Genomic DNA, 27,576 nt, shown 5'->3' with positions numbered 1-27,576 from the left:
GTCGAACTTGGTACAGGAAAGCATCAAAGAAATGCTCAAAAAATATTTGTAGTCCAAAAAAAAGGCCCGTGACCAACGACCGAGCATAGAGACAAAAACTTGGAAAACATACATTGGGCCTCAATGAAAATGGCATGCAAACACATCAAAAGCCCAACTAGCGGCGGCATTGACTCACACGCATGCACACACGTACATCCACAAACCCTAGCTGATTGTGTACCACACCTTGGATTCCCTGTTGCACTCCCTCGAGCCCGGAGTCATACTTGTCAGCAAAACCAGAGCCAAACGGCTCTCTGTCTTGTCATTTTTCAAAACCCACATGTCTGACAAATCACGTGAAATGGGTAGCCTTGGACACGTGGCAAATATCAGTGCATTGAAACTCTTAGGATTCCAAACGAACGGTCAGATTACAGTGAAGCATGCGGAAAGCTTTGGATACCTGAAGTGGTTCTCATTGTTATTTTGTATTGTAGAAACTGAAAGAACAGAGTCATTTCTCTCAGCCCTCATTGCTGCCACAAAGAAAAGAACACAGTCACGGGAAGAACACATTCGTTTTCAATTTTCCTTCTCTCTCTAGAAAACCCCCAGAGATTCACGGTGCTCTTGCCATGTTCAAAACTCGCAACCCAACCAGTAAGTCAAACCTCCATGTCACAGCAGCTCCTGCATCCTCTCGAAGAGGTGCCTCCGTAGCCTTCCAGCCTGCACAACTGAAGAGTGACGATGCTGAAGGTAAAAATCCTCCGAAATTTGTGTGACTTCCGTGTCAGCTTGATGGATTTGGGTGAAAGGAAACAAGATCTAACACATGCATGTGTTTTTATCCGTAGGAAGTCCCCCAAACTTGCAGATTTGAGCCCATCTACACCACGGACACTGATTGTCAACAAAATCCGAAACCAGTCGGTGTCTGCCATAGAAAAGAACGCACAGTGCAGCTCCAATCATCACACAGAGGTACACATCTTCACACCAACTATCGTAGTGTGGTGATTTCCATGTCGCCTATAACTCCACCATGCAAATGTATAAGTTGTGTGTCTCGTTGGTGTGCAAAGGTGCTTGAGCTGGATGCTGGACAGCAGCAAGGACACGGCACAGAGGCGACATTGCGGACCTGAGGCATGCAGAGGTAAAAAAATTTTCTCCACCAATGATGACCCCCAAATTGATACACCTGTTTCCACTGGAACTCATACACTTGATTGTTCTGTTGCAGGGAAAATACCCCAGATCGGCAAAGGAAACGTGATGACAAAACCATTAGCTTACGCTGAAGAATGGCCGCTTAGCAAAATAGAGAGGTATAACATCACATCCCTGCTTGTATATGACAGATCTGCTACTGGATGTAGATCTGCTACTGGATGTATGATTCCGTCTAAAATGATCTCTCTGTGCATTAAATCTTGATTGTCTTGTTTTGCTGGCTGCATAAAAATCAGATGTTGAAATCAGAGTTAAAAATGTAGAAGATACTATCTGTAAAAAAAAAACAATTAAAGGCGCCCGTTGAGTAATGGAACGAATTTCAACATGTTCGTTGGGATAGGTTATTATGCGTCAGCAATTTTATACATCACTTCATCCAGCTGCAAGGCTTGTAAGTTGTAAACTAATTGATTTCAATTAGTTTTGTATCTACTGGGTTTCTTAAGTCTTCTTCAGAATCAATCTGAAACCCAAGAATATGTTGGGGTTTTCCAACCCATGATGAGTTGTCCTAAGTAAGTTTATTAGAATTATATTCAGGATTAAATTGTTTATCCATTTGAAATAGTTGTTTTCTCAATTTAAGTTGTTTTTCCAATTGAAGTTAGTTTCTCAATTGGAGAAGGATACATAACTAGATTCCATAGGATTAGTATTCCTTATTGAAGAAGACCTTTATTGGGTTTTGAATTGGAACAAAACAATAAGTTGTTTAGCATTCTAGGAGTCAGAGTGAGAGAAGGGTAAAGTTTGTGAAGGAGAAAAGAAGAGAGATAAAAGTGTATTTCTTGTTCTTGTAATTTTAAATTTTTCGTCAAGTCTTAATTCTAGGACTTGGCAAGATGATCCGTTGTACTCATTATTGATATGGTGAAAGATTGTTGTTGTTGACTCGTGGACGTAGCCAAACCACGTTAATTTTTGGTGTGATTTATTTTGTTTTTTGATTTCTCAAGTTTGTTATGTTTTTCCCATTCTTAGACGTGACATTCAAAATAGAATATCAAAATAGTTTTGGTCAAATATTGATTACTCATGACGTGTTGGGAAAATCTCACTTGTGCTCAATTTTCTTATAACTTTGTTCCCATTAATTCATAGGGCTCTAGAATAGTCCTTGAAGCCTATTCTTATACCTAAAACCAAACCGGTTAACCGGCCCCAAACTAGAAACATAAACTCTAAGATGTAATTGATGATTCTATTCTACGCCTATTTTGATAAAAGGGATTAAAATCTGAGGTTATCTCAATGCGTGCATCCCATCTTTCTCGGAGACGGGGCGTCCTATATGAGAAAGACTATATATAAAATTTATTTTATATGTTTTGTTAGTTAAGCCCGATGACTGATGTGATCAAGTAATCTGCAATAAACTGCTGCTTTAGAATTTATGTTTGCTATTCCCCCTGTGCAGCTCATAAACTTCTATCTCCAGTCATTTTAGAGCTCAGTGGGCGATTCCTACACGTAAGAGTTTATAAGCTGGTCCTTCCTGAGGTGCGGCATTGTCTTAACTTTGATTAACATGTTTTTTGGCAGTCATTTAAGTTTCATTGTGAACTGTTTGGATCCCAAGTTTAGATAAAAGTAGATGAAGTTGTGTACATTCACCTGAAGCTTATGAATCTTGTAATGTCTGTCAAAATCCATTTCACACTCAATACTCAGGACAATCCCAAAAGCAAAAAACAAAGTAGAAAAATTCAAGTTTCTTTTCCAAACAACACAAGTTACACAACCAAGCTGTTGTTCAAGTCTATCATTCATAACCAACAACTGACTAGCTAACTAATAGTCTAATATAATGGTTAACTAATATAAATGAATCTACTGTATTGACTTCACTGCAGCTCTCACTTCTCCTTTACTTTTCCCATCATTTCCAGCTTTTAAGTTGTTTGATACTTTTATTTTTTCCATTTTAGATGGACACTCTACATATTGGGTACTTTAAGTTGCAACTACACCATATGAGAAATACCCACAAATAGGGCTTAGTCAGTAAACATGTTGTATAATACATCTCACCCACCATTATAAACCAAAGAGGCAAATTATGATCACATCTAGACAGAACACTAAAATTGCAGAAAATTATCTACATAAAAGAATTACCTTAATTCAAGAGTTTCTCAAATCACCCTACTTTGCTGTATATCTCCAAGTGCTAGTAAAATTAACTCTGTGATTCATTCTCCTGAGATTGCAGATGCTCTCAAAGAGCACACCCAAAAACCCTTGAAATGACTTGCTCAATATCATATCTATCTCTGCGATACCCAACTATAGAGAAAAACAAGGTCAAACTATTATATTTATGTCTCACAAAAACTAAGCAACTAGAACCATAATATAAGAAAATTTTCTTACCCTGTGTTTAGCACCCATGACGATATACTGGCTAAGTTTCAGGAAATCGAGCATATTGGACCCCTTGTAGTTGGGTGTGGTAATCTCTCATAAGATGTCTCAACCTTGACCCATAATCTTGTAGCTCAAACAATGTCTTCCAGTCAAAGGTTAAAAGATCTCCACCGTGAGATGCATAAATATTCTCCAGCTCAATAGTCACCAACCTAAAGATATAACCTTGGGTGCAATTGACAAAATTATGGGTTTAAAAAAAAATTCACATAACTCCAAATTTGTAAGCCAATCCGTTTTTTGGGCGTCGGAAGTGAAAGATAGCTGAGTAAATCTTCAAAGCACCTATAATAGAAAAAACAAAACATAACAATTGAATTATTTGTTGTAATTCTAATTAAATGTTAAATAAGAAAAGAAAAACATGAAAAATAAAATCAATTTACATTGGAAGTAGCGTTAAGTTATGTAGCGTTTCAAGTTCAACTATTTTGCCGTTATGACTCAGTTTGTCAATTACCTCTCAAATAATGCTCCTAAAACTCACTATCGGGTCAGTCCGTTTTGGAATGGCACATCTAACTCTACTGGCCACCAAATACAGTGAGTGCCAACCAAATGATGTAACCGGATAAGGATTTCGTTTGAGATCACCCACTATCTTCACCGTATTTCTATCAATAAAGAAGAGAAAGAATGAAAAAAAAAAAGTGAAAAAACAACTAGTACGATGTATACAATTGAAAACACAAAAAAAAAAAATATCATTCATCTCAATATCAACTTGAACTTCGATGTGAGTATTTCACTATCAATTTGTTTCAACTCAAATGTACTATTCTTCATCAATTGAAATAGGATGGAGTTTATCTCTGTAGAGATGATCAAGATTTTACCATCCACAAATTTGATCATATAACTTGGATAATTTGAACTTATTTCACAAATTTGATAGGAAGAAGTCGTATATATATCCAAGTTATATGAACAAATTTGTGGATGACAAAGTCTTGATCATCTCTACAAAGATGGACTCCACCCTATTTCAGTTGATGAAGAATAGTCCACTTGAGTGGAAACAAATTGATAGTGAAATTCTCACATCGAAGTTCAAGTTGATATTGAGGTAAGTGATATTTTTTTATTTTGTGTTTTCATTTGTATACATCGTACTAGTTGTTTTTTACTTTTTTTTTCATTCTTTCTTTTCTTTATTGGTAGAAATACAATAGAGATAGTGAGTGATCTCAAAGAAAAGTCTTATCCAGCTACATCCTTTGGTTGACATTCACTGTATTTGGTGGTCAGTAGAGTTGAATGTGTCATTCCAAAACGGACTAACCTGATAGTGAGTTTTGGGAGCATTATTCGAGAGTTAATTGACAAACTGAGTCATAAGGGCACAATAGTTGAACTTGAAACGCTACGTAACTTGACGCTACTTCTTATGTAAGTTGATTTTAATTTTCATGTTTTTCTTTTCTTATTTAACATTTAATTAGAATTACAACAAATAATTCAATTGTTATATTTTGTTTTTTCTATTACAGGTGCGTTGAAGATCTGCTCAGCCATCTTTCACTTCTGAGGCCCAAAAAACAGATTGGCTTACAAATTTAGAATTACGCAAAATTTTTTCAAACCTATAATTTTGTTAATTGTTGGTGACTATTGAGCTGGAGAACGTGTATGCATCTCACGGTGGAGATCTTTTAACCTTGGACTGAAAGACATTGTTTGAGCTACAAGATTACGGGTCAATGTTGAGACATATTGTGAGAGATTACCACACCCAACTACAAGGGGTACAATATGCTCGATTTCTTGAAACTTAGCCAGCATATCGCCATGAATGCTAAAGCACAGGGTAAGAAAATTTTCTTATATTATGATTCTAGTTGCTTAGTTTTTGTGAGACATAAATCTAATAGTTTGACCTTGTTTTTCTCTGTATTTGGGTATCGCAGAGATAGATATGATATTGAGCAATTCATTTCCGAGGTTTTTGGGCGTGCTCTTTGAGAGCATCTGCAATCTCAGTAGAAAGAATCAGAGTTAATTTTACTAGCACTTGGAGATACACAACAAAGTAGGGTGATTTGGAAAACTCTTGAAGTAAGGCAATTCTTTTATGCAGCTAGTTTTCTGCAATTTTAATGTTATGTCTAGATGTGATCATATTTTACCTCTTTGGTATATAATGGTGGGTGCGCGATGGTATACAACATGTTTACTGACTGAGCCGTGGGTATTTCTCATGTGGTGTAGTTACCAAGGAAAAGAAACTTGTGTTGTTCAGAGTGAGAAAAGTAAAGGAGAAGTACCAAACAACTTACAAGTTGGAAAGGATGGGAAAAGGAAAGGAGGCTGCAGTGAAGTCAATACAGTAGATTCACTTATATTAGCTAGTCATTATATTAGACTATTAGTTAGTTAGCTAGTCATTTTCTTGGAGGTAGATCGTTGATCACCATCAGTTCATTGTCATCGATATCAGTCGGCCATATTATACAAGAAAAGTTGAGTGTCGTGTTGGGTTGTTTGGAAAAGAAACTTTTTTGTTTCTGCTTTTGAGATTGTATTGAGTGAAGGGGATTTTCAGACATTGTTTAAGGTTCATATGAATGTACACAGCTTTTATACTTCATTCTTCTCTCCATGGGAGGAAGAAAAGCCAAGGAAAAGATATCCTTGAATATTTTGTGACTATTCTTTTCGCCAATATCCCCGAGGATATTGGGTGAAGAAATAAGATTTCAAATATTTTCGTCCATGAAACAGTCATGTTCACACACATAGAGAAATTGTATCATTGCTTTTCGTCCGCGTTTCCAAGTGATTACCGTGAGTTTGGTGAGGAAGCGTCATCGTAAATCTCGATTTGCCCCATGTATTTATATTCAGCAATCCGAAAATTATCTGCTAGAAAAAAAAGTGTTTTGAGTGCAGAATTGTTGTCATAAAAAATAATCCCAAACTGTATAAAATTCCGAAGACAAAATGTCCTAAACCAAATTCTTGAAATTTCAAGATGACATATTGAACCGATCCTGAAATTTCGGCACAGGAATTGGTATTGTTTTGGTAATCCCATACCAAAATGAAAATCAATATTATATATATATATATTATTATTATACATTTGAATTGTTGCTCACTACTAGTAGCAATATAATTGGTGTAGTCCACAAGTAGTAACCATAGCCCTTTGTTCAATGCTATCATCCAACTTTTGGATTTCCAGAATTTTAGCTTTGACATTTAGTCCATAGGTAGTAACCATAACCCTTTATTGCCACATTTGACGATACAAACCTCCCACACACACTCATCTTGCACTGCTGCTTCTCAACCAAATGTGTCTATTTCTTCAACACGAAATCAAAAAATTGTTTGTTAGTTTTTGAACATATTAGGTTTGTAACTTATATTTTTGTTTTTGGGTTTGTTACTTATTTTATTTTGGTTGCATATTAATTTGAATTGATATGAATGGTTGATATTTCAATTTATATGAAATTTGGAAATACGTAACTTGAAATATCGAAAATATTTTGGGAATCCCAAAAATTGAGAATACCTAAATTTTGGTTTGAGATTTGTCTTCAAATTTCTATTCCAAAAATTTTCGGTTTAGAATTCAGGATCCCATTTTCAATTTGAAATCCCATACCGAACCACCCCGACGTCTATATGACCTAATTTCTAAATCCAAGACACAAAGGGGTAACATTCTAAATCCATAAGTTAAGGGGCATCGCATTTCCCAGCTTGTTTGGGAGTTAACTTGATGCAGCAAAACTACATGATGTTGGACAAAGCATATTATTATACGGGAGATTAAGGGAGTGTATTCAATTGAGAATTTGAAATACTTTAAATGATTTATAAATTCATGAATTTTTATGGAGTTTAATTGTTTTGTAGAGATTCCATATAAAATTTTGATTTAATTCCTTCGAAATCTCATGGGAAGATGTGAGATTTGTGGATGCTTAAAATATACTACGAAATCTCTCAAATTCTCTTTAATTCCTCAACTTTCTCAAATTCTTTAAAATCAATTTCTAATTGAATACACCTTGAATATTATAAACTTCTTTAAAATTCTAATTGAATACATCCGGATTTGTCGGATTTCTAAGGATTTTAACAAACTAGGATTACAATAGCAAGAGATTCAAACTCCATTCACAATTCGCGCGTAGTTTTGCGGATCTTTCACTTAAGAACTGGTGGTTTCAGTTTTGGTAATTGAGGTCTTGCAATTTGCTTAATAATTCAATCAACGACATTTAACAAGTACGGACTTCAAATGAGAACTCTAACGAAAGCGCACGGTAGAAACTGCGGTAAGAAACAACTAGAATTCGCAGGATGCAAAGCGAAGCGTCAGGACACTCACATACGTGGCGAGAGCTCGATGTTGTTATCCGACCTGACATCCCTCAGCAGATTCTAAAGGGACAAGATTAGGTCTTGTGCCTGACCACCTTTCACACCCTTTTCTTCGACCGACTCCACCGAGACCGAGAAAGAGACAGAGCCGACAGCTTTTTTTCCATTTTCTCAACCCTCTTCGTTGTCGCCTCCCTCACCATGCATTGTGTTGGACGATGGTTTAGAAGGCTGCGGCTATCCAGTGGGGTCTCAAGCCACCGACATTGGTAAGCTATATGGCTCACACACACACACCCACCTATAAATTGTGTGGTTGCTCTTGTTTCCTTATAAAATTCAAGTTCAGTCTGATTAAATGTATGACAAAACTTTGTACCTTGATTTGGTCTCGATCTTGTGTGGGCATGACAACTTATTGCACGATTTGTTAACTCGAAACGAATTTTAAATCGGACATGATATATTATTGTACGATTGGTTAATCGAAATGAGTTCTAGGTCAATTCGTTAACGAATCAAGTATATGATGCTATAATACGACAACCATAACCCGTTTGCGAAATCTAATTCTCGTGTTATGGATAATATTAATGTCAATCAGCTGCCTTGTCATTAACTGAATATGGGAGTAGTTATGAGTAGATAATTTGGAGACCTTAAGAGAGTTATGGTGTAGTTCCAGTGCATACGCATCATAATACTATTGTTTTCAAAAGGGAACAATACTTAAATTGCACCTTACTGTGAAGCTCACTATTAGAATATTAACCCATTTGTGACTTACCAAGTTTCATGCTATACATTTTAGTTAAAATCGGCATCATTCATTTACTAAATTGCACACACACACACACACACACACACAAAACGAATTAATTGGATATTATTTAGTCATCTCTTCATGTATCGAGTAATTAAATCAATGATTTTAGGTAATAATTAAGATTACCATGATGATTGTCCATTTTAATTGATACATATAGAAAGTCAAACAATCTTCAATTTAATTGAGTTTTTTAATCTTTTTGTAAGAGTGATAAAAAAATCATTGGTTTTGATTGTTACATGTGTACAATTCATTAGTAATTCGATTACAAATGAATGAACAAGAAGGTGCTCCTAAGTTTAAATCTGAGTATCTTTTCTTTTTAATTAGTAATCTTGTTTCTTAGCACGCACATATCGGAGTGTGATTTAGTCATTTCATTTCATTTTATGTGTGATACATACAATGCACCAACTGCGTGTTAGCATAGGAATAACAAATAAACCTTTTTATGCCTGCAATTGCTTTGTATCAAATGTTTAAAGTTTCACTCTGTTTTTTACAAGAGCTAAAACCAAACCTAATATTCATCAACTCTCTTCATCCAAATGGTAGAAAACAACCAAACAAATCGCAAATGCATCTTAATCACTGTAAACTTTAATTAAATTACCTTAAGGACAACTCACATGCCTGATTTTAATACAACTTTTAAAGGTAAATGGTAGATATGTGTAATAATTATATGCAACTTATGTGAATGTTGCCGTGTTTGATCACTTTGGTTGAAGTTACGACGGTGATGCTTTTTACACTTTTTTTAGCATCTCCTGTGCTCTTCTTTATCTCTCATCATAAGATTAAATGAATAAACAGAGACAACGGACAAAGTTAAAATAGGGTGTGTGTGTGTTTATCTCGTTTTCCTATATACTCGCTCATGTCCAATCTTTTACAACTTGATGATAGCATGTATTGAACTTTTTTCTTTGACAAGGAGTATTCCAGAGCACTCCAATTTAAGGAGGATAATTTGAACTTTATTGTATAAGATGAGAAACACACTGACATACAACCAATGATATTTTTGAAATTCTTTTGTTCACTGCATAACTTCGTCCCCACCACCTCACCCCCTCCCCCTCTATTGATTGGTAACATGCTGGATTCTTTTGTTTCTTAACATGTTGGATTCTTTTGTGCTGCAGGGAATGCTTACAAACTTTTGTACCGATGGGACACCTAATAGCCAGACACCACACAAAATTGAGGTAACCATAACGTTGTTGTTGTTTTGCAATATTTCACATTTTATACCCCTTGAGTTGTTTAGATTTCAATATTGTAGTGTAACTGATTGTACAATGGTTAGTCGACTGTATGTTTTAATATGGGAATGTGTACTTGTTCAGTTTCTTTCTTTAGAGTGCAAGCATGACATTAGCTAGATGAAGATTGCTATGTGGTTATAAAGGCAGAGAAAGTGCCATGTAATACCAGTTTATGCAATAAATGATTATTTTTAAAAACAAATTTTGTTTTAAGTGATTCTATTTAAATATATATTCACATGACTTATATCTCACCGTCAACTAGCTAGTGAACGAAATCAAGAAATGAGTTTTATGTTCACTTTACATTTGCATACTGTTAGTGTCCATCTTATCACACTATATACATATATCTCATGGCCATACTAAATAAATCAGCATGTTGGTGACTGGTGATTTTTATGGACGAGTTTTTACAATATTTTTTCTATATACATATTTGTAGTTCAAGTTTGAAGGTGTAAAAAGGCCGACCACAGGAAATTCTACTCCTCCTTTGTTTCACGGACATCTAAATAAGTTTTCCGCTGCCTGTCATGTGTTCGAAAGTGGAGAGGTTACTATCGCTTGGTATAAAATGGCAAAAGAAGATAGAGATAACGCTTTCATCCATCCATACTTCGGATTGAACAAGGTGGTAAGGCGCTCATCATCTCTAAAGATGTTGATTACACCCTATCTAATTGGGTCAAAGCAAATCCAAGTTTAGCCCACACGCATGACACTCGTGTCATGATTAGGTGAGTGCACCATCAAATGTTTTTATTTTGAATATCTGCTTTTGTGGTTTATATATATAAATATATAAACACTTGCGTTTTTTGCGATGATTTATAGGAATATAATGCAAATAATGCGAGACTGCAGACAAAATTATGGCATTTGTGCCGCATTTACAGCCGATTCGATTTTTGTCGTCGAGCATGATGTCCAAATGGGAATTCCGTTGGGTGTGACGGAGTAGAGGGTGATATAAGCAGTTTTGAAGCTCTTATCAACGAATTATATCCTTTCCGTTGCTGTAATGATTTTGAGCTTTCCCACTTGGTTTCAAGCATGAAGCCTACTGCTAATGTGCCCGAAGTGGACATGGAGTAAGTTTTTGTATTTGCAATTACGTTTATTCTTTTTGTGATAGGTGTGTTGGTATTAAAGTCTAAAATGGTAATAAAATATTTGTCTTGTAGGCGTCGACTTACTACACTGTTGAGTCATCCATGGTACCTAACGTCGGTGGATCAAAACGATATATGTGTCGAAGCATGGTCCATGATTAGTAAGAATAATCTTGGATATGACGTTGGTAAGGAATTTAGTAAAAATATACAAAAAATACTTGGGACAATCGAAGTTGGATTGGAAAAAAACTTTCTGAAGCAACCCAATGGGCAAAGTTTGAAGACGTTTGTACCAAATTTTGACAAGTTAGATAAATCGGAGCATGGCATTTCTTCACTGTAGCCGCATATGTATCAGCCATGCTATATACAAGGTATTTTTTAGTCTATATTACATTTCTCGAATTGTATTTATGAATGCTTTTTCATAATTTACTTTATAGATTGGTATGAGTTCTATTTTTGATTTTTTTTTTTTTCATTATTTTCTTTTAGGTTGGTATGACTGAAACGGACGTTCATGAGACACTCAAGAATTCTTTTCCCGAATTCATGGCTATTCTGTTTGAGACGCTTTGGGTTTGCAGTAGCAAGAAATGGGGTTTAAAGCTCATACATATACTTCACTCACATGGCTATTCTGTTTGAACGCTTTGGGTTTGCAGTAGCAAGAAATGGGGTTTAAAGCTCATACATATACTTCACTCACAATAGTTGAGGTAATTCTTTTATGCAGCTAGTTCTCTGCAATTTTTGTGTTCCTTCTTAGATGTGATCATATTTTGCCTATTTGGTATATAATGGTGGGTGAGGTGGAATTAGATAACAACATGTTTACTGACTGAGCTCTATTTGTGGGTATTTCTCATGTGATGTAGTTGCAACTTAAAGCACCCAATCTACAGAGTGTCCATCTGGAATGGGGAAAAGGAGAAGTACCAAACAACTTACAAGCTGGAAAGGATGGGAAAAGTAAAGGAGGAGTGAGAGCTACAGTGAAGTCAATACAGTAGATTCACTTATATTAGCTAGCCATTATATTAGACTATTAGTTAGCTAGCCAGTTGTTGGCTATGAACAATAGACTTATGAATAGCAGCTTGGTTGTGTAACTTGTGTTGTTTGGAAAAGAAACTTGAATCTACTTTTGGGATTGTAATGAGTATTGAGTGTGAAATGTATTTTGACAAACATTTCAAGATTCATCAGCTTCATGTGAATGTACACAGCTTCATCAACTTTTGTAAGTATTGTTCATTTTCTTGGAGGTGGACCGTTGATGACCATCAGTTCATTGTCACCGATATCAGTCAGCCATATTATGCAGGAAAAGCCGAGTATTGTGTTGTGTTGGGTTGTTTGGAAAAGAAACTTGAAATTTCTTGTTTTGTTTTTGCTTTTGAGATTGTACTGAGTATTAAGGGTGAAGGGGATTTTGACAAACATGGCATAAGGTTCGTATGAATGTACACAGCTTCATCAGCTTTTAAACTTCATTCTTCTCTCCATGGGAAGGATTAATGGGGAGAAGAGAAGTCAAGGAGAAGATATCCGTGAATATTTTGTGACTATATTCTTTTCGCCAATATCCTTGAGGATATATAAGATTTCAAATATTTTCGTCCATGAAATAGTCATATTCACACACATAGATTATAAATTGTATCATTACTTTTCGTCCATGAAACTAGATAAATCTAGTCAGCAATCAAAGTTAAGGATTCTGCCAACTCAGCAATTCGTCTTCTCTCCATTTGAAATTCAAGCTCCCGTCATTCCAAACTGTTCCAGCCCTTTGAATTTTAGTCAAAGCTTATCATACCCTCATAAATCATGGCGTATCTTTATCTATTGTAATCTGATATATGTTTTGTATTTTGAATATTTGTATAGATAACAAATCTGTAGCAACCTTGTGTATTGAAACTCTATATAAACGAAGTCAAAGGCTTACTCATATTCATAGAGGTGAGCTTATGCAATCTGATTCGCAAACCCCTACTTTGGATTTTTTCATGGTATCAGAGCAAGTTGTTCTACGTGTAAAGTCAAACGGCCACATGTGCTCCACATCATCTCATTATATTGTTCACGTGTTAGGCTCGAAAATTCGCCACATGTGAGGGAGCGTGTTGAGAATCAGTCCCACATTGATAGGAGGAGAGACCTTGCATGAGCTTATAAAAGGTTGAACTACTCCCCATATTGCCAATTGATTTTATGGTAGAACCTCAACTTTCTTCATGGTATCCAAGAGCTAAATCAAAGGAAAACTAATGAAAAAGACTTGAAAACTTTGAGTTTTAATGATAAGAAAAAATAAAAGGTAAAATAAATAGTACCATATTCAATTTTTTAGTGTAAAAATATGATTTTTCGTTAAAATAAACAGTGAACTTTTTGTTAAACTTAGATCAAACGGCAACCCTAATTTTTTCCCCTCATTCCCTCTCTCACTCAAATGGCCTCCCAATCTCCCTTTCCCGTCCTTCCCAATACCTCTAATTTTCTGACGATCAAATTAGATCGTACGAACTATCCCCTCCGACAAGCCCAGATGTTTCCCCTGCTTAGAAGTAGGAATCTTGTTTCCCTTGTCGATGGAACAAGCAAGTGCCCACCTGCATTTTTATAGGATGCAGATGGCAATCTCATAGATACTATCAACCCTGAGTTTGATACATGGGTACAGCAGGATGCAATGGTGATGTCATGGATCAACTCTTCTGATCATCCCACAGTGCTCGTATCCTTGATTGGGAAGACTAGTTCCCACTATTCCTGGACTACTTTCCACGACCGATATGCCTCCCAATCCACGAGACGTCTCCTTCAACTCCGTAGTGAGTTAATGAATACTCACAGAGGTGATTCTACTGTATCCGATTCGGATTTAGTTGCTATTATCCTTAACAGGGTTGGCCCAGCTTACGACAGTACCGTTGCCTCTGCTCAGGCACGTGATGAAGCAATCAGCTATAGTGCTCTCAAAGCCCTTCTCTTGGGTGCTGAACGAAGCTGACACTGGACAACCCTTGCTGCAACACGCGGTGGTCGTGGTCGTGGTCATGGAGGTCCTTATCGTGGAGGTCGTGGTCCTTAGCCCCCTATGCGCAATCAGTATAGACCTGTAAATCCCAACCATCATCCTGGAGCTCACTTTCATGCTGTCAATTATGGCGTTCTCTGTACACATCCATCTCAATTCTCAAGGTAATCCCTCTGGACGCATACACTGTCAATCTGCTCTCGACCTGGACATTCCGCGATTGATTGCTACAATCGCTTGAATATGGCTTATGAGGGTCGTGTACCAGCTCCTAAACTCCAAGCTTTTGCGACTACTGCACCATCTTCTTCCCTCCAGTGCAAAATTGGTTATTTGATTCAGGTGCCAATGCACACATCACTAATGATCCTGCTTAAGTCACTAATCCTCGTCCATACAATGGTGTTGATCAGGTTAACGGCATCGTGGGTGGAACAGGTTTGGACATTACATATATTGGTAATTCTTGCATTCACATACCACACCATAAATTCTTCCTTCCACTTTGCCCTAATGCCTCTTCCAATGTCATTTCCATCCATCAATTCACCAATGATAATAATTGTTGACACACTCTTTACCCTAATTCATATTTTGTTCAGGACCTACAGACGGGGAAGATCCTTTTCCAAGGGCGGAGTAGGAATGAATTCTACCCTTTTTCGAGTACCTCATCAAATAATATTGGCGTTCATGCTTTTGTTGAAACAAGAGCGACTAATACCATTGGGCACTCTAGGCTAGGTCACCCATCGTCTCATGTTTTAAAGTTTTTAATTAATAGAAATAAATTACCAATTAGTGTTAATGTAACTAATGAATTTTTCCATTCATGTCCCATGGGCAAAAGCCATAAGTTACCTTTCAATTTGTCACTGTATGTTTCTTCTATTCTATTGGAACTTATTCACTCGGATGTATGGACTTCTCCAACATATTCAATGAATGGATTTAAATATTATGTTGTTGTTATTGATGATTACTTGATCCCAGAAAGCAAAAGCTTCCACTCCGCTGGAAGACTCGGAAGACCTTGAATCACTCCCTTCTATGGCTTCCCATTCGAAATGCAGACCCTAAAGGGAAATTACCCTCTTCAAATTTACTACTTTTACTTTAGATTCAATTACTTTTACGCTCTCCTGGATTCTTTACTTATGTAAGCTGTAACTTTTTGCATTTTTCCAGCTGCTCTTTGGTTTTCCTCTTTCTAGAGCTGCCCAATTTGCTTTCTTTTGGTTTTGTATAAACTTTAAACTTTGAAATTATTACTTGCTGAGTAAAAGTTCCAGAATTTACAATTTCTGGGCTAGTTGGAGAAGCATGAAGGGCCATGAACACAAGGTAAATTTTGTTAAAATGCTTTTACTTTTGCTGTCTTTGAAGTGCTTATGATGATTTTGACTTAATTTATAAGCACTTTCAGTTAGTAATTTTAAATAGCTTTGAAATTTCTTACCTTTGTGTTTTGCATGTTAGATTGAGTTAAGAGGTACCACATGAGATTGGGAATTTTGGAATTTGGAAACTAACAAAGACCAATTATATTAAAAAACCTTAGGTTGAATTTGTGCTGCATAAATTAGTAGAACTATGATTTGGGTTTCCATTTTATTACACAGTTGGCAAGAATGGAGGACATTCTTAACCTCCCGGTACAAGATACTCGGCATGCAGAGTTTTCCGCAGCTCATATCAAATGGGTGAAAGTAGAAGGCGGTCGCCAAGGTGGTGATGATATCGCCCTGATCCCATTTGCTAGAGTGGGTGATTTTGTAAAAGGAGAATGTTCAAGTGCTGAATGCCCTGCTAGCTTCCGTGTCGAGTCAAGAAGGAAGATACATGAGGGGAGTATCAGCAAGCCAAGGGTTGATGGATATCTTGAATATACACTGTGTGTTGCCTCTGTGCTTTATTATTAGTCGTGCATATGTTTATGTGTAGGAGTTCATTGTTCCTTTAACCGTGTTGAAAATGTACTTTTTCCTCGTTTCGATTGATTAGGCCATCAAAATGGAGATGCTCGCATGCATGGGGCTTTGAAGTTATGCTCTTCGGTATGGCTCGGGTCAAGACTCGATGTACAGTTGAGGCTTTGCCTCAGTGAGCTTTGAAATTCTTTGGTATTCACGCTTCTCATTTCGGCTATCAGTTTTGTTCATTTGTCATCTGCTTTTTAAGATTAAGGACAAGGAAAACAGTTTTTTTATTTTTTTTATTTTTTTATTTTTAATTTAGCTGCTCAAGTACTGAGCCTTTTTCACTGGAGTTTTATTTTTCAATTATTATTTAGATCATCTGTTGTTTTTTCCTTTCTCAAATGAAAATGAAGATTGGTGACTTTCTTCTGCCTGCAGCGAAGATGGAACAAAGATTCTACGGTTGTTTATTCCGATTCATGAATAGCGAAGCAGAGCAATGCAGAAGGTAATTTTGAGACCTAACTTTTTCTAAATATTTGTAAGCATTTTCAATCCAATATCCATCATTGCATAATACATTTAGATCGGAATATAAGCAAAAGAAAGCTCTTAATATAACAGAAATATGAATCTAGAGATCTCTGTAATTACATTCCAAGTAGCCTAGAACTACATCTTCCAACTTATTATATACTTAAAAAAAAAAAAAAAAAAAAAAACCAGTCCATAACAATGTGAAAATGTCAAATAAGAAGCAAAATGAATAACCTTCCCTGTGCATGTCTCCCACTTCTCGTGTTCACCTTCACCATGTAATTTGATAATTGATGGCATTCTTTTGTGTTCTTTGGTTGCAGTGGTAGAGATAAACAGTTGGCAATTATTTCAGAAGTTGAAATGCTTTTCGGAGTTGTGGGAGTGTACTCACTATAGTGTATCAGTCGCTAAGCTGTCTGGAAGGTGGAGAAGAAAATGGAAGGAATCACTAATAATACGGTTGTGGTGTAGGTGAAGGGTGGGGGGTTTCTTTAATTGGTGGTAACGGGCCATCATATGCTGGAGTTGGTGCTGAAGGTGAAGGCGGAGGCGGAGAAGATGGCACACATGGTGGTGGGGATGGAGTTGAAGGAAGTGGTGGAGGTGGTGACAGAAGAGAATGTGGTGGTGGTAGGGGAGAAGGTAGTGAAGGTGGTGGTGAATTCTGAAGAGAGCATGGTGGAGGGGGTGGTGGAGAGGGAAGGCAAGGAGGTGAGGATGGTGGAGGTGGAGGAAGAGGAGGAGGAGGCAGTCGTGGTGGTGGTGATGGAGATGGTGGAGGTGGTGATGGAGATGGCGGAGGCAGTGGTGATGATGGTGGATGCAGTGGTGATGATGGTGGAGGCGGTGATGGTAATGGGGGCGGAGGTGATGGTAATGGCGGCGAAGGGGATGGAGACGGTGGAGGAGGCGATGGAGATGGCAGATGCGGTGATGGTGATGGTGGAGGTGGAGGTGGAGGTGGAGGTGATGGTAATGATGGTGAAGGGGATGGAGATAACGGAGGTGGCGATGAATATGGCGGATGCGGTGGTGGTGATGGTGGTGATGGTGGAGGTGGTAATGGTAATTTTGGTGACTGGGATGGAGATGGTGGGGGAGGCAATGGAGATGGCGGATGCAGTGGCGGTGATGGAGGTGGTGACGGTGGAGGCGGTGGTGGCGATGGAGATGGTGGAGGCAGTGGTGGTGACGGTGGAGGCGGAGGTGATAGAGATGGCGGAGGCATTGGTGGTGATGGCAGATGTGGTGGTAGTGATGGTGTAGGCGGTGATGGTGATGGTGGAGGCAATGGTGGTGATGGTGGCAAAGGAGGAACGAAAGGATGACATCCAAAAGAACTACAATCAACTTTTTTAGACAAAGCCAATTTGCATTGCAAAAAGGTTCTCTGCTTTGGCCTTTTCCGCAAGCAATTCTTGCTGTCATCAAACTCCTCCAACTTCAAACACATCAGTGGCTCGCTAGTGAAAAAGTTGTGCTCAAAGCTAAATTTCTTCAGATTCTGAAGTTCACACACCCCTTCTGGTATAGTCCCTCTGAGCATGTTATGAGCCACATTCAGATGCTCCAAGCTTTCCATTTCAACTATTTCCTTCGGCAACTCTCCCACAACCCGATTATGGCTCACATCGAACAGTCTCACATTCTTCAGCATCCCTATCTCCTTTGGCAAACACGAGTGGAACCCATTGTGAGCGAGCACCAATTCATTTAAATTCTTGGACATGTTGCCGAGGCTGGCAGGTACACATCCGTGGAAGTTATTGTTAGCAAGGACAATGACGGAGACCGGCGATTTCCCAAAATTATCTGGCAATTGGAAGGAAAATCTGTTGTGGTTGATGAAGATTGCATCAAGGTCCTTATCAAACAGTTCCTTGGGGACTTTACCTTCAAACTCATTGAATCGCAGGTCCAGAAATTTTAGTGCTGGCAGCTGAAGAACAACATCAGGGAATTCCCCAGCAAAGCGGTTGTTGCTTAGATCAAGCTCGAAAAGCAGCTTCAACTTGTTGAAACTCTTTGGGACTTTGCCGCAGAAACGATTTGAGTTGATGTGAAACAATGCAATATCCAAGAGAAGACCAAGCTCTTCCGGGAGAAACCCTGCAATGTCAGCATGGTTTAGATCAATGCCAGCAACAGTTTGGACTGATGGATCGTCTGGAGCTTGGGCGCAGAAGACTCCAGTGTATTTGCATACATCGGATCCAACCCAGTTGGATGTTTGATCCCAAGGATCCGAGACCATGGCTCGCTTCCATGCTTGGAGGGCAGTGTAGGCACTTCTGAGTCTAGGATTTTCAAAAACAAGGGAGCCTGCGGCTGTCACAGTCACACCTCGTGATCCATGGTGGTCAGTGTAATACAAGAGCTGCCTTTGCTTGTAATGCAAAGTGTGCGACGAGTCTCTCAGGCCGGCATTGCGCGAAATCGGAAGCACTTCGCCAGTGGTGGCACCTAGGAAAAAGATCTGTACAAGGAAAATGGAGAGTAGAAAAATGTGAATGTTTCTTCTCTTCATCACATACAAGAGATCACATCTAATGGGTTCAATTTCTCTGTTCTAGCTTTCTCAGCATGTATCAGAGAAAAAGAGAGGATATTGGAGATGGAAAACTGATCAAAACCTCGACGGTAAAAGTAAAAAAAAAAAGCTCAGTTTGAGGTAAATCTTCAATTTTCCACTGTACTTTAAGTGTGTCGGAAGTAGTAGCAGTTAGAGGTAAAGAAATGAGATTTACTGGAAGTGATGAGTGCATGTGTTTATTACATCTGTGTAAAACTGAATCAGTCAAAACATAAACACCCTTTTTTTTGGGACGGTTTCCGATTACTCTCTCATCTTGGACTTGATCAAGTTTCTGACACCAATTTAGGGAGCTGAGCTGAGTATTAATAGTGAGGAAATATAATTATGAGTTTGAGCTGAGCTTATGACGGCCTTCTATGATCGCAAATACCCTTTTAACCGTTGATGCAGACGAGTTTCATGATGAACGTGTTAATAGTTGATTACGCGTATTAGACCTAATGCATTAACACTTTACACATGCATCACATCTGTATGCAACTTTCAACCGTAGATGCAATAAGTCTCATAGACATTAATGCTTGATTACATCCGGAAGATTTACATATACATTAATGGTTGACAATCTATGTGGAACTATAGAATCATAGATGCATTTGAGTCGTAACCACGTTATTAGTTTGGTTATGCATATTAAACCTATATACATTTGGCTGACAATCATTCACATAAACTTCAACATTAGGAAGAGAAATGTTAAGGAGACTCTCAAAAGTAGGACTTTTCATTGACTATCCACCACCTCATATTTTTGGCATAATTTCCGTACTAGGATTATAAAACATTGTGCTAAAAATATGAAACGACGAGAGTGCATCACATTAGGAATTAGAGGATTCATGCATGCAAACTGCAAAGATCAATACAACTGTCCAATCAGACTGCTTTTGAAAATTTAAAAAAAGTGCTTTTTATCATAGAAGCACAATTTAGGAAAACAATTAGACTGATCGTCGGTGCTTGCCTAGTTCAATTTTTAAAAAGATACCAGGACCCATGTATAACCTTCTATCTCAATGATTCTAATTGGCATACTACACATTATAAGATGTGAGAGGCTTTTTGTACAAATCTTATAATTTTTTGGCATTCTTGGAATAGTAAAGGATTATCACATCTTTCTCCGGTTTGTAATCTACGAGCAAAGAGCATATTGTTGAGAGTCAGACAAAGAAAAAATGAGTATAAGATAATTGTTATGGATAGAACGTTAGACATACATAAGCTAGGACCGTATTTTGGTAACCGAGTCATACAAGTTAACTAATTTCAATAAATACGAAAAAAATTAATCGAATCATTGTTGAGATAATAAAAAAAAAGGGTGTGCTATCCACATATCCATTTTTACTTCTCACACACTCTTTGTTAATTTATGTCCGTTGATCTTCTTCAATTCATCAGATCCAACGGTTAAAAACTAAAAAAATGTGAGAGAAGTAAAAGAGGTGTGTGAATATCATATCTCTAAAAATAAATGTACGATCATTATTATGGATAGAACGTTGAGTCGGACAAACTTAAAGAGTCATTGAAACAACAAAAACAAATATATATTAGAATATAAAGTGGTTCCAAGCCTCCAAGGGAACTTGACAATCATATGGCTCTAATGTTGATGGATAAACATCGTCATATTAATTAATGGAAAATAATACTTATACGTAATCGTTCAATGGATAACCATGAAATTTGAGAGAAATTAAGAAGTCAATTCCAAAAACATAACGTATCCGCATTACAATAACAATACAATCATGCTTAATTAATTAATTAGATATTTATTTATTTAATACCATCAAAATCATCCACGTCAAATCACTTTATCTCGTCTGCAGACGTGGCAAGCAATTAAGCTTGGCCAAATTTATTAACACGTGTCGACAACCCAATCCAAATTGCAAGCTGGAGCGCCATCACGCTGACTTGGCCGATTGGATCGTTGCGTTGAACGGCGAACTTCGTCTACAAGAAGATCACGGACTTTTAAAGGACAATGTTAAAGTGCAGGCGGCTGCATTCTAATTACTGTGGTTTCTCTGTTTTTCACCGTCGGATAGATAGTTAAGACATGAGGACTGTTCGATTCGCATTTGCAGAAGGATACAGGGAGCGAGACTGCAGAGGATTAAAACCAGATTATTGAATGAGTAAAAGCGGGGGGATATTTTCAGACAATTTACTACAGAGAGCTGTCACCAGTGATCCTGACGCTTTCGATTTCGAGGCAATTTCGAAGGCTCGCGAAGCGATCGTATCTTCGGTATAAATAGCAATCGCGTTCGAATTCTCTCTCATCGTTCCGCATCGCTTTCTCTCTCTATCTTCTTCTCTGCGTTTCTATCTCTAGCTCCCTCTCTCTCTCTCTGTCAGTTTCAGTCGGGGCTCCGGATAACCAATCGGATTCTCATTGGAGTTTGCTATCGGATTTGGATTGGCGACTGCATCGCTTTTGTGTCGCGGCGGATTGAAAGTTCGTTATTCTTTAAGAAGTTCATATAATTCGTAATTTGTTTTGAATTGAATTGGCTTTGGTTTTGCGTTAATTGATTATAATTGTAGGTAATTTGGTTCTGAAATTTTTTAATTCTGCAGATTGTGTTTAATTTTTAGCTTTATTTGGCGTGTTATTGCATGAATTCTGAATCTTTTGATCGTATTTGCAATGAATTGTGTGAATTTATGGGCATTGCGTGTTCTGTGGTGGATTTGATTTGATGAATTGTTGATTGGATTAAACCTGCTGTAGTTTTTAATTTTGTGGTAATTTTTAGCTGATGGACTGTCATGTAATTTGGTGGTTGTTGCTAATGACGATGACGATAATGGTTATGTTTGGTTTAGCTAATGTTTTAGAGAAATGTGATTCTGGCCCTAGATAGTTGTGTTTGTAGAAATTGTTAGCCCTGCCCTTGCGTGAGATGTTTGTATAGTGATGACATGTGTGTGTGTGTGTGTGTGTGTGTGTGTGTGTGACTGCTGAGTTTACATTGGGAAGGAACTGATTCCGCGCCTAGCTTTTTGTTTCTAGTTTCCAAATTTGGTTTATTTGTTGAAAGTTGAAACGTGTGTGTCAAGAGGAGAAAAAGAGAACGAATTTCGAGTATTGACACCGTGAGCGTTACGTACGTGATTCTACTTATGTGGATTTCTTTCTGCTTTAGTTTTACTGACGACGGCTTCATTTGGTTGGGGGGCAAAATGTCTTGTCTATTAATTGTTACCTGATATCAGCTACCTGCTGAATAAAGTCTAGATAAAATTAACCAAATAATAAGTTATTTAATTGGGTTTCTAAAAATGAAAACATTATCGAGGTTGTTTATGTCTTTTTTGGGTTGGAGGTTTATAGTAGTTGAGGGGCAAAAGATTTCAACTTGTGATTGGAATCGCTGTGAGTACTGCTGTTAGGCGTCATCCGCTCTTTATGGGTGGTGCATCCTGTATGTTGGAGCTCAACTTCTTGTTTCTGGAGTATTCCATAGCTGTCGTGTGTATTTTGTACGTTTAGAAGCCAAGGCCAGTGTTGGTTATTTAGACTTTCTCTGAACCTTGGTTTCAGGTGTCGCGATGTGCGTCTTGCCTTTAACGTTCAGACCTTATCGAGGTTGCACCTTGAAGCTTGTGGATATGTATTAAAATTTAAGGAGACTGATATACCAAAGTTAGACAACATAACAGGATTACTTTCTTTGTTTTTCATTGGTTCATTGTACTGGAAGATAGGGTAGCATGCTGCAGGGACTTATCCTCTGCTTTCTGTATAATGAGTTGCTGGAGTTAAAATACTGAATTATATGTAGTATTTGACGGTTTTTCTGCGGCAGTATCTGCAGGGCTGTTGCATCCTTAACAGAGGTGAAATTGGCAAGTGCGGAGCGTATATGCTTGTTTATCGTGGTTCTGATTGAGTCAAAGCTCTATCCCAATAAATGGCTTCTAATATTACAAGTGTGGTCTTGTCGTCACTTCTTTGTTGTCACAGCATTGTGGGTTTGCCGTATGGCTCCTATCTGATATTGCTGGTTTGGGAACATGATTTTTTGGGTCGTCTTTGTTTCCCCCCTAATGCTAATCTGAGCATTGATTTACTCTTGGTATTATCATTCTCAGTGCTCATGCTAGGTCATTATTCTTTTTTCCTTTATATTTTTTCAACCCTTAAATCGTTTTTGAAACCTATCGATTTGCAATTAAGGTCAGTGAGACAAGGGTTTTGCTCCCATTCATTTGGTTAAGGGGGCTTATTCGTGAGGCCGTGTCACTAGAAGATGGGGAATCAAGAGATAAAATTGTGATTATTTTTATAGTTCAAAATGTTGATAATGAGAGAACTGTATAAGGTTCAAGCAGAGCCACTCAAAGTCTGATGGTATAGAGCTTTAAAATTTTGCCTGTTGGGTAAGTTCAGTACTCGAAGCAGAGATGGTGCGGAATTCCAATTGAGGTAGGCCTGTTCTGTATGGACAATCAACAAAACACATTTTCCCATCTCTACCGTTCTTTCCCTATTTTGTTACGACTTTCTAAAACGCATTTGATTGTGTGATCTATTGCTTGTACCATAGGTTGGGGCGTCAAATCGTTGTGCCCAGTATAGTTGGATTTGGTTCCGAGACTTCTTCAAGGAATCAAGTGATGCAATGTTGTTGCTTACTTTCCAAAGATGGAATCTCTGGAGTTCCCAAGCGCTGCATTGCAGTTATTGTTTATATATCTACTTGTTTTGATGAATCCTCCTCTTGGGGAAATGCTGATTGGAGCTGTTCAACCTTGCTTGGATTTGTTGTAGCTGATTTCAAATGTCTGCAGCATTATAGAAGAAAGCAGTGTCATGGGGTGTTTGCCTGCCTTGATTGGGCGACTAAATGCCTCTGAGCTTTAACAAGTGGTATTAAACGTTTTTGTACATGCAGGTGCTTTAGGCTTATTTCCAGCTTCTAAGTATTGCCATATCCGTTTGGAAGTATGCAAGATATAATGGTTAGGCAGAACGTAATGGGGGATGCTCACTGTAATATATCGAATGGCGAGTATAAGCTCAAATTTGAATCGAAGGATACTGGAGAGGCCACTGAATTGCTAGAGAAAGGATATATGCAGTATGGGTAATTATTCTTACTCATTTCTTCATTTATTTTCTTTTCTTCTTTGGTTGCCACGAAGATAACATTATGATGGTTTTATTTTTCAGATGTTCACACTACCGGCGGAGGTGCCGTATTAGAGCTCCTTGCTGCAATGAGATTTTTGATTGTCGCCATTGTCATAACGAAGCTAAGGTGTGTATATGATTGTGAACTACTTCAGAGTATAAGCCGTTATAACCAATGCTGGCTTTGTGATGTATTTGTTGATAGTTCTTTGGCTTGTATCAACTTGTGTTGACTTCTCATTTTGGTATACAGAATGATATTAGCATTGATCAGAAGTATAGACATGACATACCACGCCATCAAGTGAAACAGGTAAATCCGTTTATGAGTTCATGCATCTCTTTATCCTTTTTGGCTTCTTAAACTTATACTGTTCTGCTTCATAAGCTGACAACACATGCATGATATTTCAGGTGATATGTTCACTTTGCAACACTGAGCAAGAGGTGAGTTCGTGTTATTGGCAGATCCATTTCTTTTGGATTTGCGTCGAGTACTTAATCAAGATATTTTGCATCATGAAAATAAGCTGGTGTAGCAGATAAGAAAATTCCTTAGTGATGAGAATTTTGCTCGCATTTTTCTGAAGTGTCTTTTGTTTGCTGCTTCATTACCAGGTTCAACAAGTTTGTATTAATTGTGGTGTATGTATGGGGAAATACTTCTGTGAGACTTGCAAGCTCTTTGATGATGATGTAAGTGCCTCACTTTCTGTACATCTGTTTTAGTTTTCGATGATATATGATTAGGATATTGGTGTAAGCCTGGTATGGGAAATTATGATGCTTTGAAGTGACTAGTTCTTGCAGGCGGATGATCCTTTTTTGCTTTTTGCAGGTATCTAAGAAACAGTACCATTGCAATGGCTGTGGGATTTGCAGGTAGAATTCTCATGTCCTTGTTTTTGTTGTCTTTTTGCAAAGCCGATTGAACTGCCATGAAAAAATGTGCTGAGATGTCTAGCTAACCACATAGTATGCGAGTCTCACTTTGGTATTATCTTTTGGCACCAGAGCGTGATAGGTCTTTTTATTCAATATGCTTTTTGAAGCATCAGTTCTTGCAACACTCGCTCATGCACTTTCTCTTGTCTGCATTAACCATTTTCTTTGTAGTGTTATGCCTTCTCGAATTGTTAATTACTGAAGTATTCACTTGAGTGTGCTCTTTTGTGACAGAATTGGGGGGCGCGAGAATTTCTTTCACTGTGACAAGTGTGGTAAGTAACCCGTGCTTGTTATTTTCAAAGAAATTGAGCATCCTTTTTTATCATCTCGTTACTGATGTAAATCCATCTTCTTGTCAGGTTGCTGCTACTCAATGCTGATGAAGAACAGCCATCCCTGTGTGGAGGGAGCAATGCATCACGACTGCCCTGTTTGTTTTGAGGTAAGACTAAAGTTTTTTCATTATCCTCTTATGACGGATTTTAAAGTATTTTGTTTTGGTACCGTTGATGCCTTACCGAACATGTATTGGTGTTTTGCAGTTCTTATTCGAAACAAGAGATGATGTTACCGTCATGCCATGCGGGCACACCATTCATAAGAATTGCTTAAACGAGATGAGGGACCATTATCAGTGAGTATTCAACGGATTTCTTCTTTTGGTTCCTTTTTCTTTTGACTTGATTGAGCATCGTAAATAGAATTATTGAACTGACCTGGCCGTTCGTATTTGATGACAGATACGCATGCCCTCTTTGCTCCAAGTCAGTTTGCGATATGTCTAAGGTATGGGAGAAATATGATATGGAGATTGCAGCTACGCCGATGCCTGAACCCTATCAAAACAAATTGGTACTTTCTCTCTCCGTCTCGCTCATAGTTTTCCTAGTGTATAAGTATTGTGCCGATAGAATTCATTGCTCTTCAATCCTCTTCGACAGGTTTCGATCCTCTGCAACGACTGTGGGAAAATCTCACAAGTGCAGTACCATGTTATGGCCCGGAAATGCCCGAACTGTAAATCGTACAACACTCGACAAACCAGAGGCTGAGCCGGTGGCAACGTGTTTGCAATCGAATTGGTTTGAGCATTGGTTAATCAGTGTGCACCTGCGCATGTGTGACGAGACTCGAAAGAAAGGCCCCGTACTCTCTTGACCACCTAGCCATATCGGGGGAGGTGGTCGTGCGGGATGTATTCTGTTGGAGACCTGTGACCGGGGGAGCACCGTCATGTTTCATTTATTTGTATTTCTTGTTATGTATTTCTCTGTTTTTGGTTTTATTTGTCGTCCTCGACTGCACTGGTTCCTGAGCTTCTTTTTGATCGTCCATCGGCTGAGGTGGTCTTCAGTGGATCTGGTCCCGATGTGTAGACATAATGCTGACAGTGAACGCGAAAGAAAGGGTTGACCCGTCTGGTCTCGCTCGTATTTTTTAACTTCTTTGCGGTCTGTCGTTAGTAGTTTACGTGTTATAATATAAGCAAACTGGTTGAGACTTGCCTGGTGTTGGAGCAGTTGCTTTGCAAGAGTGTCGTGTCATGGAATTCGATGTTGGATGGGTTTTGCAGAAGTGGAGATGTTAGGAAGGCTAGACTCCTGTTCAATGAGATCCCTGAGAAGGATGTGGTCTCTTGGAACACCGTGATCAACTGCTGTTCTATGTCTCGTCGATTTGGGGAAGTGTTTTGAGTTGTTCCGTGAGATGCAGGGTTCAAGGGTACAACCCGACAAGGTCACGTTAGTCACTGTGCAAACTAGTGTTGCATCCCTGAATCATGGCATTGGGTGCACGTTTACATAAAAAAGCAGAAGCTGGAATCAGCTTACCACAGTGAAAGAATGGCTGTTGCACCGATTCGAGCAGTGACTAATCTGCAGATTTGTAGAGATTGCCACTCAGCTATGAAACTGATATCACAGGCCTATCATATAGAGATTGTAATCAGGGATGACTATAAATTCCATCGGTTCGTCGACGGAAACTGCACTTGTAAAGATTATTGGTGAATTCAGATCATAATCTAAGTCTGCTCAAGAAATTTTCATTCCATCCACACTCCAAAACATGTATAAAATTTGCGAAAAAACTACAGTACTCCGCAGTATTGAATTCTCCGCGAATTTAGAGATCTTAGATCCAATCCAACGGCTGTCATT

At 38.1% G+C, this 27,576-nt stretch overlaps 4 protein-coding genes across 23 annotated transcripts; 3 read left to right on the top strand and 1 right to left on the bottom strand.

Annotated features, from left to right (window-relative positions):
• Positions 1-413: 413 nt before the first annotated feature.
• On the top strand, positions 414-12,445 carry LOC103415493 (uncharacterized). Of its 17 annotated transcripts, none has more exons than XM_070814043.1 (10): positions 463-744; positions 843-969; positions 1,071-1,144; positions 1,232-1,316; positions 1,458-1,615; positions 2,642-2,724; positions 9,967-10,029; positions 10,639-10,829; positions 10,927-11,183; positions 11,277-11,410. In XM_070814043.1, exons 5-8 carry the CDS (start codon positions 1,549-1,551, stop codon positions 10,663-10,665), a joined length of 240 nt encoding a protein of 79 aa, XP_070670144.1. In that variant the 5' UTR covers positions 463-744; positions 843-969; positions 1,071-1,144; positions 1,232-1,316; positions 1,458-1,548; the 3' UTR covers positions 10,666-10,829; positions 10,927-11,183; positions 11,277-11,410. The 17 variants fall into 17 exon arrangements, 8 of the variants coding, with proteins under 8 accessions (XP_070670144.1, XP_070670141.1, XP_070670139.1 ...); XM_070814040.1 differs by having other exon boundaries at positions 10,541-10,829; XM_070814038.1 differs by having other exon boundaries at positions 10,535-10,829.
• Positions 12,446-15,354: 2,909 nt separating this feature from the next.
• On the top strand, positions 15,355-17,151 carry LOC139192252 (uncharacterized). Of its 2 annotated transcripts, none has more exons than XM_070814037.1 (5): positions 15,355-15,600; positions 15,879-16,150; positions 16,261-16,379; positions 16,619-16,683; positions 17,036-17,151. In XM_070814037.1, the coding sequence occupies exons 1-3, from the start codon at positions 15,580-15,582 to the stop codon at positions 16,361-16,363; spliced, it is 396 nt and encodes a 131-aa protein (XP_070670138.1). In that variant the 5' UTR covers positions 15,355-15,579; the 3' UTR covers positions 16,364-16,379; positions 16,619-16,683; positions 17,036-17,151. The 2 variants fall into 2 exon arrangements, with proteins under 2 accessions (XP_070670138.1, XP_070670137.1); XM_070814036.1 differs by having other exon boundaries at positions 16,614-16,683.
• On the bottom strand, positions 16,714-19,641 carry LOC103400230 (leucine-rich repeat extensin-like protein 4). The gene has a single exon (XM_008338887.4). It carries the CDS (start codon positions 19,240-19,242, stop codon positions 17,164-17,166), a length of 2,079 nt encoding a protein of 692 aa, XP_008337109.3. The 5' UTR covers positions 19,243-19,641; the 3' UTR covers positions 16,714-17,163.
• Positions 19,642-21,492: 1,851 nt separating this feature from the next.
• Positions 21,493-27,469, top strand: LOC103456136 (probable E3 ubiquitin-protein ligase RZFP34). 3 transcript variants are annotated; one of them, XM_070814034.1, is made up of 13 exons: positions 21,588-21,784; positions 23,139-23,758; positions 23,880-24,419; positions 24,506-24,593; positions 24,720-24,779; positions 24,881-24,913; positions 25,085-25,162; positions 25,305-25,348; positions 25,646-25,686; positions 25,774-25,856; positions 25,957-26,048; positions 26,155-26,266; positions 26,356-27,469. In XM_070814034.1, the coding sequence occupies exons 3-13, from the start codon at positions 24,280-24,282 to the stop codon at positions 26,464-26,466; spliced, it is 882 nt and encodes a 293-aa protein (XP_070670135.1). In that variant the 5' UTR covers positions 21,588-21,784; positions 23,139-23,758; positions 23,880-24,279; the 3' UTR covers positions 26,467-27,469. The 3 variants fall into 3 exon arrangements, with proteins under 3 accessions (XP_008394000.2, XP_070670135.1, XP_070670136.1); XM_008395778.4 differs by having other exon boundaries at positions 21,493-23,758; XM_070814035.1 differs by having other exon boundaries at positions 23,139-24,419.
• Positions 27,470-27,576: the final 107 nt, after the last annotated feature.

Source organism: Malus domestica, chromosome 15 (genome assembly GCF_042453785.1).
Source record: "Malus domestica chromosome 15, GDT2T_hap1".
NCBI classification, from domain to species: Eukaryota; Viridiplantae; Streptophyta; class Magnoliopsida; order Rosales; family Rosaceae; genus Malus; species Malus domestica.
The sequence above is the reverse complement of the archived record's forward strand: the minus strand, read 5'-3'. Positions and strand labels throughout refer to the sequence as shown.